This window comes from Chrysochloris asiatica, unplaced genomic scaffold (assembly GCF_000296735.1).
Source record: "Chrysochloris asiatica unplaced genomic scaffold, ChrAsi1.0 scaffold00045, whole genome shotgun sequence".
NCBI classification, from domain to species: Eukaryota; Metazoa; Chordata; class Mammalia; order Afrosoricida; family Chrysochloridae; genus Chrysochloris; species Chrysochloris asiatica.
In genome coordinates, this window is record NW_006408563.1 from 8,452,802 (window position 1) to 8,468,808 (window position 16,007).

Below are 16,007 nucleotides of genomic sequence, written 5' to 3' on the forward strand. Positions count from 1 at the left end.
TGAGTTGGTACTGACTCGATGGCACCTAACAACAACAACAACAATGCCTAGAATATCAATTTTTATGCATGCCAGTTCATTTTTGCCAAGTTCCAAATTTCCTATATTCATACTTAGTATAGTCTATATGTCCAATTATTAAATCTTCTCTTCACTAGGCATTAGTGAGCTGAAACTGACTGGTATTGGCCATTTGAGTATGACAATCACATGGTTTTCTATGTTGGGAATGACAAATTCAAAAGGAATGGTGTTACATTCATCATCAAGTAGAACACTTCAAACATGGAGAGAGAGAGCAACTGAAGACTCTAGACTCATGGAAAGAGAAAGATTGAGTGCTGGCAGCCAGGTGGTAGGCTTGTAGAATGTGCCCTTTGGTTGTTTAAATTATTATATAGTCCTAAGTGTTTTTGTGTACATCTCTCCACCCCTCCCCCCTAAAAAAGAAAACATAAGGAATAGAAGCAATACTGCTGAATGATGATGCACAGAGGAGATTATAATCACTGCAATGAAACGATGGTGTAAAACTGATGTTCTCCCATGTAAACTATCATTCAATTCACAATGAAAACTTAAAAAAGGAAAAGAAAAAAAAGAACACTTCAAGATCTGTCTTGAAGTACAATGTTGTATGTGAAAGAACAGGATCAATATGCCAACAAGAAAGACCAATGAATACCATTATTCAAATTTACCCACCAACCACTAAAGCCGTTGATGAAAATGAAGAATTCTACCAATGTCTTCAGTCTGAAATTAAGCAAACATACAGACAAGATGTGTTGATAATTATTGGCAATTGGAATGAGAAGGTTGGAAATAAAGAAGAAAGATCAATACATGGAAAATATGACCTTGGTGGTAGAAACGATGCTGGAATCACATAATATCTTGATCATATTGCACCTGAATTTAGAGGTCACCTCAAGACGAGATTTGATGTATTAAACACTAATGAATGAAGACCAAAAGAGTTGTGGAATGATATCAAGAACAGTACACAGAAAGAAAGCAAAATTTCATTTAAAAGACAAGAATGAAAGAAAAGACCAAAATGAATGTCAGAAGAGCTCTGAAACTTTCCAGTTCAGACATGTTAAAGTGAATGAAAGAAATAAGGAAATAAAAGCTGAACAATTTCAAAGGACAGTTCGACAAGACAAAGCCAAGTATTATAATGAAATGTTCAAAGACTTGGAGTTAGAAAATCAAAAGGGAAGCACATGCTTAGCATTTCTCAAACTGAAAGAAATAAAGAAAAAACTCAATCCTCAACTTGCAATATTGAAGGATTCTATAAGCAAATCTACCAGTCATCTGTCAGTTTGTCATACTGTGGTGGCTTGCATTTGCTGTGATTCTGGAAGCTATGCCACTGATATTTTAAATATCAGCAGGGTCACCAGTGGAGGACAGATTTCAGCAGAACTTCCAGACTGACAGACTAGGAAGGAGAGAAGGATTACTTCTAAATAGTTAGTCACTGAAAACCTTATGACTAGCAGTGGAACACTGTCAGCACCAGAATATTGAAACATGATGAAGAATACCAGAATATTGTCAAATATTGTTTTTGTTGTTGTTAGGTGCCATCAAGTTGGTACCAACTCACAGCGATGCTATGTACAACAGAACAAAACACTGTCCGGTCCTACGCCAAACTCACAATCATTGCTGCGCCTGAACCCGTTGCTGGCTATTGGAATGAGGAGGTTGGAAATAAAGAGGAAAGATCTATAGTGGCTGCTGTCACTGTGCCAATCCATCTTGTTGTGGACCTTCTTCTTTTTCTCTGATCCTCCACTTTGTAAAAAATGATATCCTTCTCTAGGGACTGTCCCTCCTCCTGATAATATGTCTGAAGTATGAGAGACAAAGTCTGGCCATCTTGGCTCCCAAGGAACATTCAGCTGTACTTCTTCCAGCACAGATTATTTTGTTCTTTGGGAAGTCTATGGTATTTTTAATATTCTCCTCCAACACCATAACTCAAATGCATGAATTCTATGGTTTTCCTTATTCACTACCCAACTTTTGCATGTATATGAGGTTATTGAAAATACCATGGCTTGGGTCAGGCACACTTTAGTCCTCAAGCTGACATCTTTGCTCTTCAACACTTTAAAGAGGTGTTGTGCAGAAGATTTGCTTAATGCAATATATGGTTTGATTTCTTGACTGCTGCTCCATGGATGTTGATGGTTGATCCAAGCAAAATTAAGTCTTTGACAACTTAAATCTTTTCTCCACTTATATGGTGGTAGTGGTGGTGGTTGTGTGCTGTAGGGTTAATTCCAATTCATAGCAACCCTGTTTAGGGTTTCTGAGGCTGTAAATCTTTATGGGAGCAGAAAGCCTCATCTTTATATGGATGTTGTTTATTGGTTCAGTGGTGAGGATTTTTATTTTCTTTATATTGAGATGCAACCTATATCGAAGGCTGTGGTCTTTGATCTTCATTAATGAGTATATTTAAGTCCTTTTTGCTTTCAGCAAGCAAGGTTGTATCATCTGCATATCGCAGTTTGCTCCAATCTTGATGCCACATTCTACTTCATATAATCCAGTTTCTTGGGTTGTTTGATCAGCATACAGATTGAATAAGTATGGTGAAAGAATATAACCCTGGTGCACACATTTCCTAACTTTAAGACATTCGGTGTTCTCTTCAAACAACTATCTCTTTATGAGGAGTATAGGCTCCTCATAAGCACAAGTAAGTGTTCCAGAATACTCATTCTTTGCAATGCTGTCCATAACTTGTCATGATCCACACAATGGAAAGCTTCTGTGTAGTCAACAAAGCACAAGTATTTTCTGCTTTCAGCCAAGATCCATTTGACATCACCAATGATATCCCTCATTCCACATTCTTTTCTGAATCTGGCTTGAACCTCTGTAAGTGATTGCAGCAGTTTGGGATTATCTTTAGTAAAACTTTACTTGCATAGGATGTCAATGATATTTCTGATGATTTCTGCATTGTGTGGGTCACCCCTCTCTTTGGAATGGGCACAAATATGGATCTTTTCCAGTCAGTTGGCCAGGCAGTTGTCTTCCAAAGTTCTTGGCATAAATGAGTGAGTGCCTCTAGTGCTGCATCAGATTGTTGAAAGATTTCTATATGTATTCCATATATTCCCAGTACCTTATTCTTTGCCAATGCCTTCAATACATCTGGACTTCTTCCTTCAGGATCATTTACTCTTGATCATATGCTGCCTCTTGAAATGGTTGAACATTTGTGTATTCTTTCCATCTTCTTTTGATGATTTCTGCATCACTTAATAGTTTGCCAATAGTTTGCTTCAATACTGCAAGTCGAAAGTTGAATTTTTTTCTTCAGTTCCCTCAGCTTGATAAATGCTGAACACATCCTTCCCTTTTGGTTTTCTAACTCCAAGTCTTTGCACATTTCATTTTAATATTTGATTTTGTCTTCTCGAGCTGACCTTTTAAATGTTCTGTTCAGTTGATAGAGTTGTGGATTATCAGATAAAATGATGAAAAATGAACCCCTCAGACTGGAAGGCACTCAAAATATGACTGGGGAAGAGCTGCCGCCTCAAAGTAGAGTTAACTGTGATGGTATGAATGGAGTAAAGCCCATGGGACCTTCATCTGCTGATGGAGCACAACTCAAAATAAGGAGACACAGCTGTAAACATCCATTACCATTGGAACTTGGAATGCATGAATCTAGGAAAATTGGAAATGGTAAAAAATGAAATGGAACACATACACATCTATATCCTAGCTAGGCATTAATGAGTTGAAATGGACTGGTATTAGCCATTTTGAATCTGACAATCACATGGCTTACTATGCTGGGAATGACAAATAGAAGTGGAATGGCGTAGCATTCATCATCAAAAAGAACATTTCAGACCTATCTTGAAGAAAAATGCTATTGTGATAGGATAATACCCACTTACCTACAAGAAAGACCAGTTAATACAACTATTATTCACATTTATACACCAACCACTAAAATCAGTGATGATGAAATTGCAGAATTCTACCAAGTTCTTCAGTTTGAAATAGATCAAACATTTAATCAATATGTAATTGATAGTTGCTGGCAATTGGAATGCAAAGGTTGGAAACATAAAGGAAGGATCAGCAGTTGGAAAATGTGACCTTGGTGATAGAAATGATGCTGGAGACTGCATGAGAGAATTTTGCAAGACAAATTACTTCTTCATTGCAAATACATTTTAAAACAACATAAATAACAACTATAAACATGAACCTCACCAGATGGGACACACAGACATCAAATAGACTACATCTGTGGGAACTGATCATCAGCCAAAACAAGACCATGGACAGACTGTGGAACAGACCATCAATTACTCGTATGCAAGTTCAGACTGATGCTGAAGAAAATTAAAACCAGTCCATGAGAGTGAAAACATGATTTTGAACATATCCTATCTGAATTTAGAGATTGTCTGAATAACATATTTGATGTTCCAAGACCAATAGAGTTGTGGGATGACATCAAGAACATCATACAGGAAGAGAGCAAAAGTTCATTAAAAAGACAAGAAAGAAGGAAAATACCAAAATGAATGTTAGAAGAGACTCTGAAACTTGCTCACCAGCAAAGAGATGGTAAAGCAAATGTAAGAAATGAAGAGGTAAAGGAGCTGAATAGAAAATTTCAAAGGAAAACTCTAGAAGACACAGTAAAAAATTATAATGAAATGTGCAAAGACCTGGAATTAGAAAACCAAAAGGGAAGAACACACTCAGCATTTCTCAAGCTGAGGGTACTGAAGAAAAAATTCAAACCTCGACTTGCCGTAATGAAGGATTCTATGGGCAATATAATGAATGATAAAGAAAGCATAAGAAGAATATGGAAGGAATACACAGAGTCACTATACTAGAAAGATGTTTACCAGTGCTTTTTATTTATTTATTTTATTACTACACAAAGGTTTTTGACTGTGTGGATCCTCACAAGCTATGGACAACATTGTATAGAATCAATATTCTGGAACACATAATTATGCTCATGAGGAACCTGTACATAGACCAAGAAGCAGTCATTCAAACAGAATAAGGGGACACTGAATGGTTTAAAATCAGGAAAGGTTTGCACCAGGGTTATATTCTCTCACAGTACTTATTCAATCTGTATGCTGAGCAAATAACCTGAGAAGCTGGATTCTATAAAGTAGAATGTGGCATCAGATTGGAGCAAGAGTCATTAACAACCTGCAAAATGCATATGATACAACCTGACTTGCTGAAAGTAAAGAGGATTTGAAATACTTACTAATGAAGACCAAAGACCATAGCCTTTGGTATGGGTTGCACCTCAATAAAAGAAAACAAGAATCCGCACTACTAAACCTAGCACCCATATGAATGGAGAAGAGATTGAAGTTGTCGAAGACTTCATTTTGCTTGGATTAACTCATGGAAGCAGTAGTCAAGAAATCAAATGATGTATTGCATTAGGCAAATCTGCTGCATAAGACCTCTTAAAGTATTGAAGAGCAAATGTGTCAGTTTGAGAACTAAGGTGCATCTTACTCAAACCATGATATTTTTAGTATGCTCATATGTAAGTGAGAGTTGGACAATAAATATGGAATACTGTAGAAGAATTGATGCATTTGAGTTATGGTGTTGGAGGAGAATATTAAAAGACTTTCAGAAGAACAAACTAATCTGTATTGGAAGAAGTACAATCAGAATGCTCCTTAGAAGCTAGGATATAATCTCTCATACTTCATACATAGTAACAGGAGGGAGTAGTCCCTGGAGAAGGACATCATGCTAAGTAAATTGGAGTGTCAGTGAAAAACATGAAGACTCCCAATGAGATGGATTGGCACAGTGGCAGCAGCAATGTATGTTCAAGTGTAACAATGATTGTGAGATTGCATAGAATGTGGCAGTATTTCACTCTGTTGTGTGCAAGGTCTCTATGAATGAGTTGGTACCAACTTGATGACACCTAACAACAACAACAAATGGGAACACCATTGAATGATATAGAAAGTATCAAAAGAAAATGCAAGGTATAAGAATAAACTTAGAGAATCTGGGAGGTCAGTCTATGATCAAAACAATTACAATGTGAAAAAATGTAAACACAGAGGAATAGAGATCCAGATGGTGAGATAGGTCAGGTAGGTTACAGGATAAAATAGATCACAGTAAATGGAGGGAAAAGTTAATGGAATATAAGGTAACGACAAAGAAAATGAACACTTCACAACATGCCAAGAAAATGAAAATCAAAGAAGAACATGGAAACATTAAAACTATGAGGAAACTCACAAGAACGAACACAAAAAGCAGGAACTCAGCACAAGAAAACATACAGAACAAACAAAGCAGCAACACCACAAAAAAAAATATATATAATGGCAGCAATTAATCCATACCTATCGATAATTACACTGAATATAAATGGATTAAATGCACCAGTTAAGAGCTGGAGGGTGGGAGAATGGATAAGAAAACAAGATTCTTCACTATGCTGTCTGCAAGAGACACATCTTACACACTGAGACAAAAACAGATTAAAAGTCAAAGGATAGGAAAAAAATATACCAAGCTAATTGCAATAAAAACCGAACAGGAGTGGCAGTACTAATCTCCAGTAAAATAAACTTTAAGGCAAAACTCAGCACATCATAGATAAAGATGGACATTATCTCATGATTAGAGGGACAATTGTACAAGATGATATAATAATAATAAATATCTATGCTCCCAATGAAAGAGATCCAAGATATATAAAGCAAACACTAATAGATTTGAAGAAAGAAATAGATGAATCGACAATAATCATTGACGATTTTAACACACTGCTTTTAAAAATGGATAGAACAACTAGAAAGAAACTTGACAAAGACACAGAAGAACTAAATAACACAATCAGCCAACTGGACCTCATAGATGTGTACAGAGCATTCAACCCAACAACAGCACAATACAAATTCTTTTCCAGTGCACATGGAACATTCTCCAGAATAGACCATGTCTTAGGCCATAAAACAAAGCTCCATAAATTTACAAATATCAGAATACTACTAAGCATCTTCTTCGACCATACTGTTATCAAATAAGAAATCAACAATAGGAAGACCAAGAAAATAAAGTCAAATACATGGAAACTGAATAACATCCTGCTGAAAAGTGACTGGGTACTAGAAGAAATTAAACGTGAACTCACAAAGTTTCTAGAAACAACCATATCCAAATCTTTGGGACACGGTGAACGTGGTGCTGAGAGGACAATTTATTGCTATAAATGCACACATCCAAAAAGAAGAAAGAACCAAAATAAACACAGCATCTACAAGAATTAGAAACAGACCAACAGAGGGAACCTACAGCCACCAAAAGAAAAGAAAAAATAAGATTAGAGCAGAAATAAATGAGATATAAAACAGAAAAACTATAGAAAGAATCAACAGGACAAGAAGCTGGTTCTTTGAAAGGATTAACAAAATTGACAAACCATTGGCAAACTTAACAAAAGAAAAGAGGGAAAAGACACAAATAACATGCATTAGAAACCACGTGGGCAAGGTCACAATGGAACCAAAGGAAATCAAAAGGATAACAACAGAATACTATGAAAAGTTGTACTCCAACAAATTTGAAAACTTAGAAGAGATGAATACATTTTTAGAAAAACATGACCTAACTAAACTTAAACAGAGTGAAGTAAAAAACCTAAACAGATCCATAACAAAAGAAGAAATTGATCAGGTCATCAAAAGACTCCAAACCAAAAGAAGCCCAGGCCCAGATGGCTTCACTGGTGAGTTTTACCAAACATTCAGGGAAGAGCTGTCACCAATTCTGCTCAAATTATTCCAGAAGATAGAGGAGAATGGAAAACTTCCTAATACATTTTATGAAGCAAGCATAACCCTCATACCAAAACCAGGGAAGGACGTCACTAAGAAAGAAAATTATAGACCAATATCACTCATGAACAAAAATTCTCAACAAAATCCTAGCCAACAGAATCCAGCAGCACATCAAAAAGATAATACATCATGATCAAGTGGGATTCATATCAGGGATGCAAGGATGGTTCAACATTAGAAAAATGATTGATGTAATCCACATAAAGAGCCACATGATCAATCGATTGATGCAGAAAAGGCATTTGACAAAATCCAACATCGATTCCTGATAAAACCCTCAACAAAGTAGGATTTGAAGGGAAATTTCTCAACATAATTAACAGCATATATACAAAACCAACAGCCAACATTACTCTCAATGGACAGAAACTGAAAGCCTTTCCTCTGTGAACAGGAACCAAAGATGCCATTTGTCACTCCTATTCAACATTGTACTGGAAGTCTTAACAAGAGCTATACCACAAGACAGGGAAATTAAAGGCATCCAAATTGGCAAAGAGGAAGTAAAACTCTCTCTATTTGCAAACAATATGATCCTATATGTAGAAAACCCCAAAGACTCAGTAAAAAAGCTACTAGACCTCATTGGAAGATTCAGCAAAGTGGCAGGATATAATATCAACATGCAAAAATCAGTTGGATTCCTCTATACCAATAATGACAGCGCTGAAAAGGACATTAGAAAAGCAATACCATTTACAATAGCCGCCCAAAGGATGAAATATCTAGGAACAAATGTAACCAGAGAAACAAAGGACCTATATAAAGAAAACTACAAAACACTACTACAAGAAACCAAAAGGGACTTACAAAAATGGAAGAATGTACCATGCACCTGGATAGGAAGACTTAACATTGTGAAAATGTCAATACTGCCCAAAGCAATTTATACATATAATGCAATCCCAATCCAGATTCCAACAACATTCTTCAAAGAGATGGAAAAAACAATTGCAAACTTTATATGGAAAGGAAAGAGACCCAGGATAAACAAAGCACTGCTTAAAAAGAAAAATAAGGTTGGAAACCTCTTACTCCCCAATTTAGAAATTAGTGGTCAAAACAGCTTGGTACTGGGATAATGAAAGACACATTGATCAATGGAAAAGAATTGAGAACCCAGAAATTAACCCATCCACATAGAGCCAACTGATTTTCAACAAAGTGCCTAAATATATCACATGGAGAGGTGATAGTTTCTTCAATAGATGGTGTTGGCAGAACTGGAAAGTGATATTCAAAAGATCGAAACAAGACCTTTACCTCACACCACATACAAAAACCAACTCAGCATGTATTAAAGACCTAAATGTGAATCCCAGAATTATGAAGACCATCAATGAAAAACTAGGGTTAAATGTGAGGGCTCTAATTCAGGGCATACACAGACTACCAAACATTTTGAAAACTACACAAACAAAAGTAGACAAAATTGATGATTGGGACATACTAAAAATTAAAAATTTCTGTGCATCAAAAGACTTCACCAGAAGAGTAAAAAGGAAACCCACAGAATGGGAAAAAAATCTTTTGCAATGACAAATCAGACAAAGGACTCATTTCTAAAATATATAGGAAACTACAACACCTCTACAAGAAAAAGACAAATAACCCAATTAAAGAATGGTCACAGGACATGAACAGACACTTCACCAAGGAGGAGATCCGGGAAGCCAACAAACATATGAAGAAAATGTTCATGATCACTAGCCACTAGAGAGATGAAAATCAAAACAACAATGAGATATCATCTCACACCAGCAATAATAGCAAAGATCAAAAAAGTAGAGGACAATAAATGCTGACTAGCATGTGGAGAGACTGGGATGCTCCTGCATTGCTGGTGGGATTGCAAAATGGCCCAACCTCTCTGGAAAGCAATATGGCACTTTCTCAGAAGGTTGGAAATAGAAATACCTTATGATCCAGAAATTCCTCTACTTGGTATTTACCCACAAGAAATATGAGTCATAACACATGTAGATATATGCACACCAATGTTCATAGCAGCACTATTTACAATAGCAAAAAGATGGAGACAGTCTAAGTGCCCATCAACTGAAGAATGGATAAACAAACTGTGCTACATACACACAATGGAATATTATGCTACCTTGAAGCACAACAAGTAAGCTGTAAGCTACCATATAACATGGATGAACCTTGAGGACATTAAGTTGAGTGAAATTAGTCAGTCACAAAAGAAGAAATACTGCATAAGACACCACTACTGTAAAAGACTAAGAAAAAAAACCCATACTAAAAGGAGTGTGTATGACTCTGCTTGTTATGGGCATAAGAGTGGTGGGTTGAGGGGAAGGAGGTGAAGGTGGAACACAGGGTAGGGAATAGACACAGGATAGTTTGGGTGCTGGGGAGGGGAATGGAGGAACAAGGCAGATGGGAGAACAGTTAAGCAGGTTTGCATGGACTAAATGAGACAAAGGTAAATAATGATGTATGTACAACCTTAGAACAACAGGGCTCTAGGATACAGGGATTGAGGCATAGTTGGAATGGGCAAAAGGGGGGAAACAATGTTAAGATGCTTGGCTCTCTTTTGAATCTTGGTATTCCTTGCATACCATTATAAAATAGACACTTGAGGGGAAGAGAAAAAAATAGCCAGAAATATCACCATAGAAAGCTTGGAAGTCCATCTTCTGCCTATAACTGATTGGAATACTAAAATGGGCCTACAGCTTGTCCTGTGAAGGAGGCTTCCTGTGGAGCCTCTGCATTGCATAAGACCATTGGTGAAATCCTGAACTGCATCCAGAATCTTCTGAGGTGGGAAATTTCCACTTGAAAGGACAAGAAGAACAGCCTGGAGTGGCTAAAATAACAGAAGAAACTTCTTGAAAGAAAGACTGACAGGAAAAATACAAAACAATAATGGCATTCCAACTGACTACTACAAGAACAAGCAAGTTGCCTGCCCAGGAGATAGCAAGGCAAGCGGTTGGGTCCCCTTAGGGTAAACCCCCTTCTAAGACTAAGACTCAGTGGGAATACACATGCAGACAAGTGCTCTGACTGGTGACCATGTTGGTCACCGATAAGGGTAAGTGAGGGAAAAACAATAATGAAGCTGCGAGCTGAGTCCTACCACGTTCAATAGAGTCCTGTGAACTCGGGTGGAGACCCGGTTGGCCAGCAGTGTGGGAAAACCTGGGGACTCCTGGGCCCAGAGTCAGTGACATAGCCACAGAGGACTAGAGTAGAGAATGAAGCATTCAGTTAATAAGAAGAGAGGGCAAATACACAAGAACACCCACACTTGTAGATGATACCCACTTGACCTGGCTTCAATGGCTGGATGATCAGAGCTCAACTAGAAAAAGAAAGAAGAGGAATAAAAGAGTAATCTGATATAATTTGATGAACTTGATCTACATCTATGAATGCAGTAGCTCAAAAGAGGGAACAAATCTTTACAGAGAGGAACATTCCCATCCCCTCAATACACAGGGTGAACAGGGATGGGAAACTTGGACATTGGTTACCCCAAATGGGGGGTGGGCTACAAAGGCAAGAAGTGACCGGCTTACAAGCTTTCAAGAGGGAGCCTAGATCTGGGTGGGACTGATGAAAGGAGATGGGGATAGCACTCATGTGCTACAATAGTGAATAATTACTATCAGGACTAACTATGAGGGTTGAAAATGTAAAGGTAGCCATTTTGTAGCAAAAGGAGGGGAGTGGTTGACTTTGCAGTCCAGGACCGGAGGGCCCTGGGACCATCAAGGGAGAAGAGCAGAGTGCAGGACCCTACCCAGAGAAATAGTGATGCCAGAGATGGAGGCAGAGACGATGACGTGGAGAGATGAGTGGCTGGGAACTCTAGACCCAGAGAGGGAGAGGGGCTGTGTGCTGATGACAAGGGGGCAGGATTGCAGGGGTGTACCCTTTGGTTGGCTGATGATGCATGGAGGGGATTGTAACCATGGCAATGAAATGATATATGATAGGATGAATGTAAAGCTAATGTTCTCCCATGAAAACTATCACATAATTAACAATAAAACATTAAAAAAAGAAAGAAAATGGAAGGTATACACAGAGGCACTGTACCAAAAAGAAATGGATGATATTCCATCATTTCAAGAGGTAATATATGATCAACAACCCATGGTAATGAAGGAAATCCAAGTTGCATTGAAGGCATTGGTGAAAAACAAGGCACCAGGAATTGATGGAATGTCAATTATAATGTTTCAACAAACTGATGCAGCACTGGAGGTGCTCATTCATATGCCAAGAAATTTGGAATGTATTTCAAAGAGCGGTGACCCAATGCAAAATTGAAGTCATCAAGCAATATCATTAATATTAATGCAAGTAAAATTTTATTGAAGATAATCAAAAAATGACTGGCCCAGTACACCAACAGGGATCTGTCAGAAATTCAAGCCAGTTTCAAAAGAAGGCATGGAATGAGGGATATCATTGCTGACACCAGATGGTTCTTGACTGAATGCAGAGAATATCATAAAGATATTACTTGTGCTTTATTGACTCTCAAATGGCTTTTGACTGTGTGGCTTATGACAAACTCTGGATAATATTGTGAGGAATGGGTACTTCACAATACTTAATTGTGCTGTCTCCATTTTTTTGCATCTCAATGTAAAGAAAACAACAATCCTCACTACTGGACCAATAAATAACATCATGATAAATGGCGAAAAGATTGAAGTTGTCAAAGACTTCATTTTGTTTGGATCCACAATCAACACTTGTGGAAACAGCAGTCAAGAAATCAAATGATATATTGCATTAGGCAAATCTGCTGCTCAAGACCTCTTTAAAGTGTTTCAGAGCAAAGGTAACAGTTTGAGGACTAAGGTATGCCTGACCCAAGCTGTGCTATTTTCAGTTGTCTCATATGCATGTGAAAGTTGGGCAATGAATAAGAAGACCGTAGAAGAATTGCTGCATTTGAGTTATGGTGTTGGAGAAGAAGATTGAAAGTATTCTTCTCCAACACCATATATTCTTCTAGACTGCCAGAAGAACAAAGAGGTCTATGGTGAAAGAGGTACAGCCAGAATGCTCCTCGAGGCAAGGATGGGGAGATGTCATCTCTCATACTTTTGACCAGTACTAGAGAAGGACATTGTTGTTAAGTGCCATCAAGTTGGTTCTGACTCATAGTGACCCTGTGTAAAGTTTCCAAGGAGCAACTGATGAGCTTGAACTGCTGACCTTTAGGTATAAAACAACTTTGCAGTCCAGTGCATTAACCCACAGTGTCACATGAGGACCTTATGCTTGATAAGTTGGTTGTTCTGCAACAAATAGGACAACCCCAAACGAGATGGATTAACACATGGCAGCAGCAATGGGGTCAAGAGTAACAATTGTGAGGATGCTTCAGGACTGGGGAGTGTTTGGTTTTATTGTGCAAAGGGTCGCTATTAGTCAGAAATGACTCAACAGGACCTAACAACAACAATAACAAGAACAACCTTTGAACAAAGTCCTGGCGGTCTACTTCAAAAAACTCAGCCACTGAAGACTTGATGGATCATCGTCTACTCTGACACACACACGAGGTTACCATGAGTCAAAGTCAATTCTTTGGCAACTGGTTTACTGGTCATTCTGTAAATTTTTGCTGCTGTTATCATCATCATCATCATCATCAACATTTCCCCTCTTGGTGATCATAGGTCTCTAGGTTCCCTGGTTTCCTCTATCTCTGTCTACTAAAATATGACACTAAGTAAAACAGTGTGGTGCATTGGTTGAATTTACTTGATATGGTTTTTCTACCCAAAGTGGTCTTAATTCCCAACAAGTGATTGGGTGTGACCACATAAATAAGGTGTACAGGAGTCCTGGTATAGTGTTATAGGTTAATATGCTGGACTGCAAGGTCAGTTTGAATCATGAGGTTGGCAGTTCAAACTTACCAGTTGCTCCTCAGAAACCCTATACAGGGTCACTATGGACCAGAAATGACTCGACGGCACTTAACAACAACAATAAGGCTGGGATTGATTAGTTTTGGCTTCCTGCTAGGTTTAAAACGAGCAGCCTCAGAAGCAGAGATGAAAGATCCCAGGAACATCAAGAAGGAAGAGCATGAGTGAAGTGTGAGATCTCTACCTCAAGAAATAGCGACAGCTGAGGCAGTGGCATGGAGAGACAGAGCAGCTTCAGCTGAGTAAAATTTTGTGCCTACAGGCAGGAGACCAGCTTGCAGAGTGTGCCCTTTGGGAATTCACACACTGACTAAAAAAAGAACTTTATAACCCCAGGCTTGAGCAGGGCAGAGAACAAGGAACCATATGACTGCGAGGCTGAAGACAAGATTGAGGCATGCCTGCAGAATGTCAGACAAGAGGTATTCCTGACTGGAGAACAGCCATGTCCTAAGCTGGTTTTGAATCATGTCCTATTCACTATCCTAATAAATCCCATAATCATGAGTATTGTTAGGAGTTCTGTGTGGCCATTACAAGAGATTATAGAACCCAGCTGTGAAACAGAGAGTGCTGTGGGATGGATAGTTGATGTCAGAATAGGCTAAAGATGGTTGTAGGATGGAAGTATGTCTGACCTCTGCTTCATAAAAATTGACCTTGGGCTTACCAATAGCAGCCTCTGCTCTACCATGAACCTTTCCTTCTTGTTCCTCTTTGGATGTCTTGGACTTGTCTGTCTTAGTTCTCTTCTTTCTCTTGACTTTGTCAGTCAGTTCCCTCTCCTACAGGTAAGGAAATAAAAGTTTTTGTAAAGAAAACAGAAATCTTCACCACTGAACCAATAAGCAACATCCATACAAATGGAGAGAAGAATGAAGTTGTCAAAGACTTCATTTTGCTCGAATCAACCATCAACATTCATGGAAGCAGCAGTCAAGAAATCAAATGACGTATTGCATTAGGCAAATCTGCTGCACAAGACCTCTTTAAAGTGTTGAAGAGCAAAGATGTCAGTTTGAGGACTGAAGTGCGCCTGACCCAAGCCATGGTATTTTCAATAACCTCAAATGCATGTGAAAGTTGGTCAGTGAATAAGAAAGATCGTAGAAGAATTGATGCATGTGAGTTATGGTGTTGGAGGACAATATTGAAAGTACTATGGACTGTCAAAAGAACAAACAGATCTGTGTTGGAAGAAGTACAGCCAGAATGCTCCTTGGAAGCCAGAATGGTCAGACTTCGTCTTTCATATTTCAGACATATTAGCAGGAGGGACCAGTCCCTAGAGAAGGATATTATGTTTGGTAGAGTGGAGGGTTGGATAAAATGAGAAAGATCCCCAGGGAGATGGATTGACACAGTGACAATAGCAATGGGATCAGGCAATTGTAGCAATGATTGTGAGTTTGGCGCAGGACCAGGCGATGTTTTGTTCTGTTTTGCTTAGGGTTGCTATGTATTGGTACTGACTTGATGGCACCTAACAACAGCAACAACAACAGGTGAGAAATTAAGGATAGGGACTGTGATACATGTAGGAAATGAAAAAACTCATCAAAGGAAGATTATGTTGAATAAGGTAACTAAGTGGAATTCAACATCTTGTTCTAGATGAAGCAGAAGAGTGAGGCGTTAGAGTGAGGGATCATTAGGGAAAGACTAGGATTCAACCTTTGATTGGAAACTGCTAAGTATATTTTCACAGGAGAAAAGAGGAATTGAATACACTTTATAGCCCACCTCCTTTTTTTTTTTTTTTTTTTCTGATGCTAAACCTTGGTCTCCAGAGCTGGATCAAAGAGAAGCAGTTTTCACCTTTAATTGATGGGGTTACCATGATTAATGATCAGCTACTTTAAATCAAAGCCAGCTTTATTCAGTGCTGCATTATTTTGCTAACTTTCTGGAAACTTCAGATAGATGATCCCAGGTATTTCGGCTTTTATCTGTCCCTAAGGGACAGGATGGCAGAGTGGGCCCATGGCTACCCATTCAGTACCTTTGTAGGAATTAGAAATGGGCCTCCCATTCTTCAAGTGGATGTGACTCATCTTTGAGTACAGGGCATGGTGAGCAGACCACAGACTGGATTTCAGTCCCCATGTGCCTTTTCTCTCCATAACTGTACCTGGTAGTCTTGATGGTAAGCATGATCCAGATT

General features: G+C 38.4%; 1 protein-coding gene across 1 annotated transcript in view; it reads right to left on the reverse strand.

The window, feature by feature from the left end:
* LOC102833384 (uncharacterized protein KIAA2012 homolog) overlaps nt 1-16,007 on the reverse strand; it is a 218,089-nt gene that overhangs the window by 38,496 nt on the left and 163,586 nt on the right. The window contains exon 17 of the mRNA XM_006862029.1: nt 14,514-14,628. Within this exon, the coding sequence (XP_006862091.1) occupies nt 14,514-14,628 (115 nt within the window). The remainder of the gene's footprint in view (nt 1-14,513; nt 14,629-16,007) is intronic.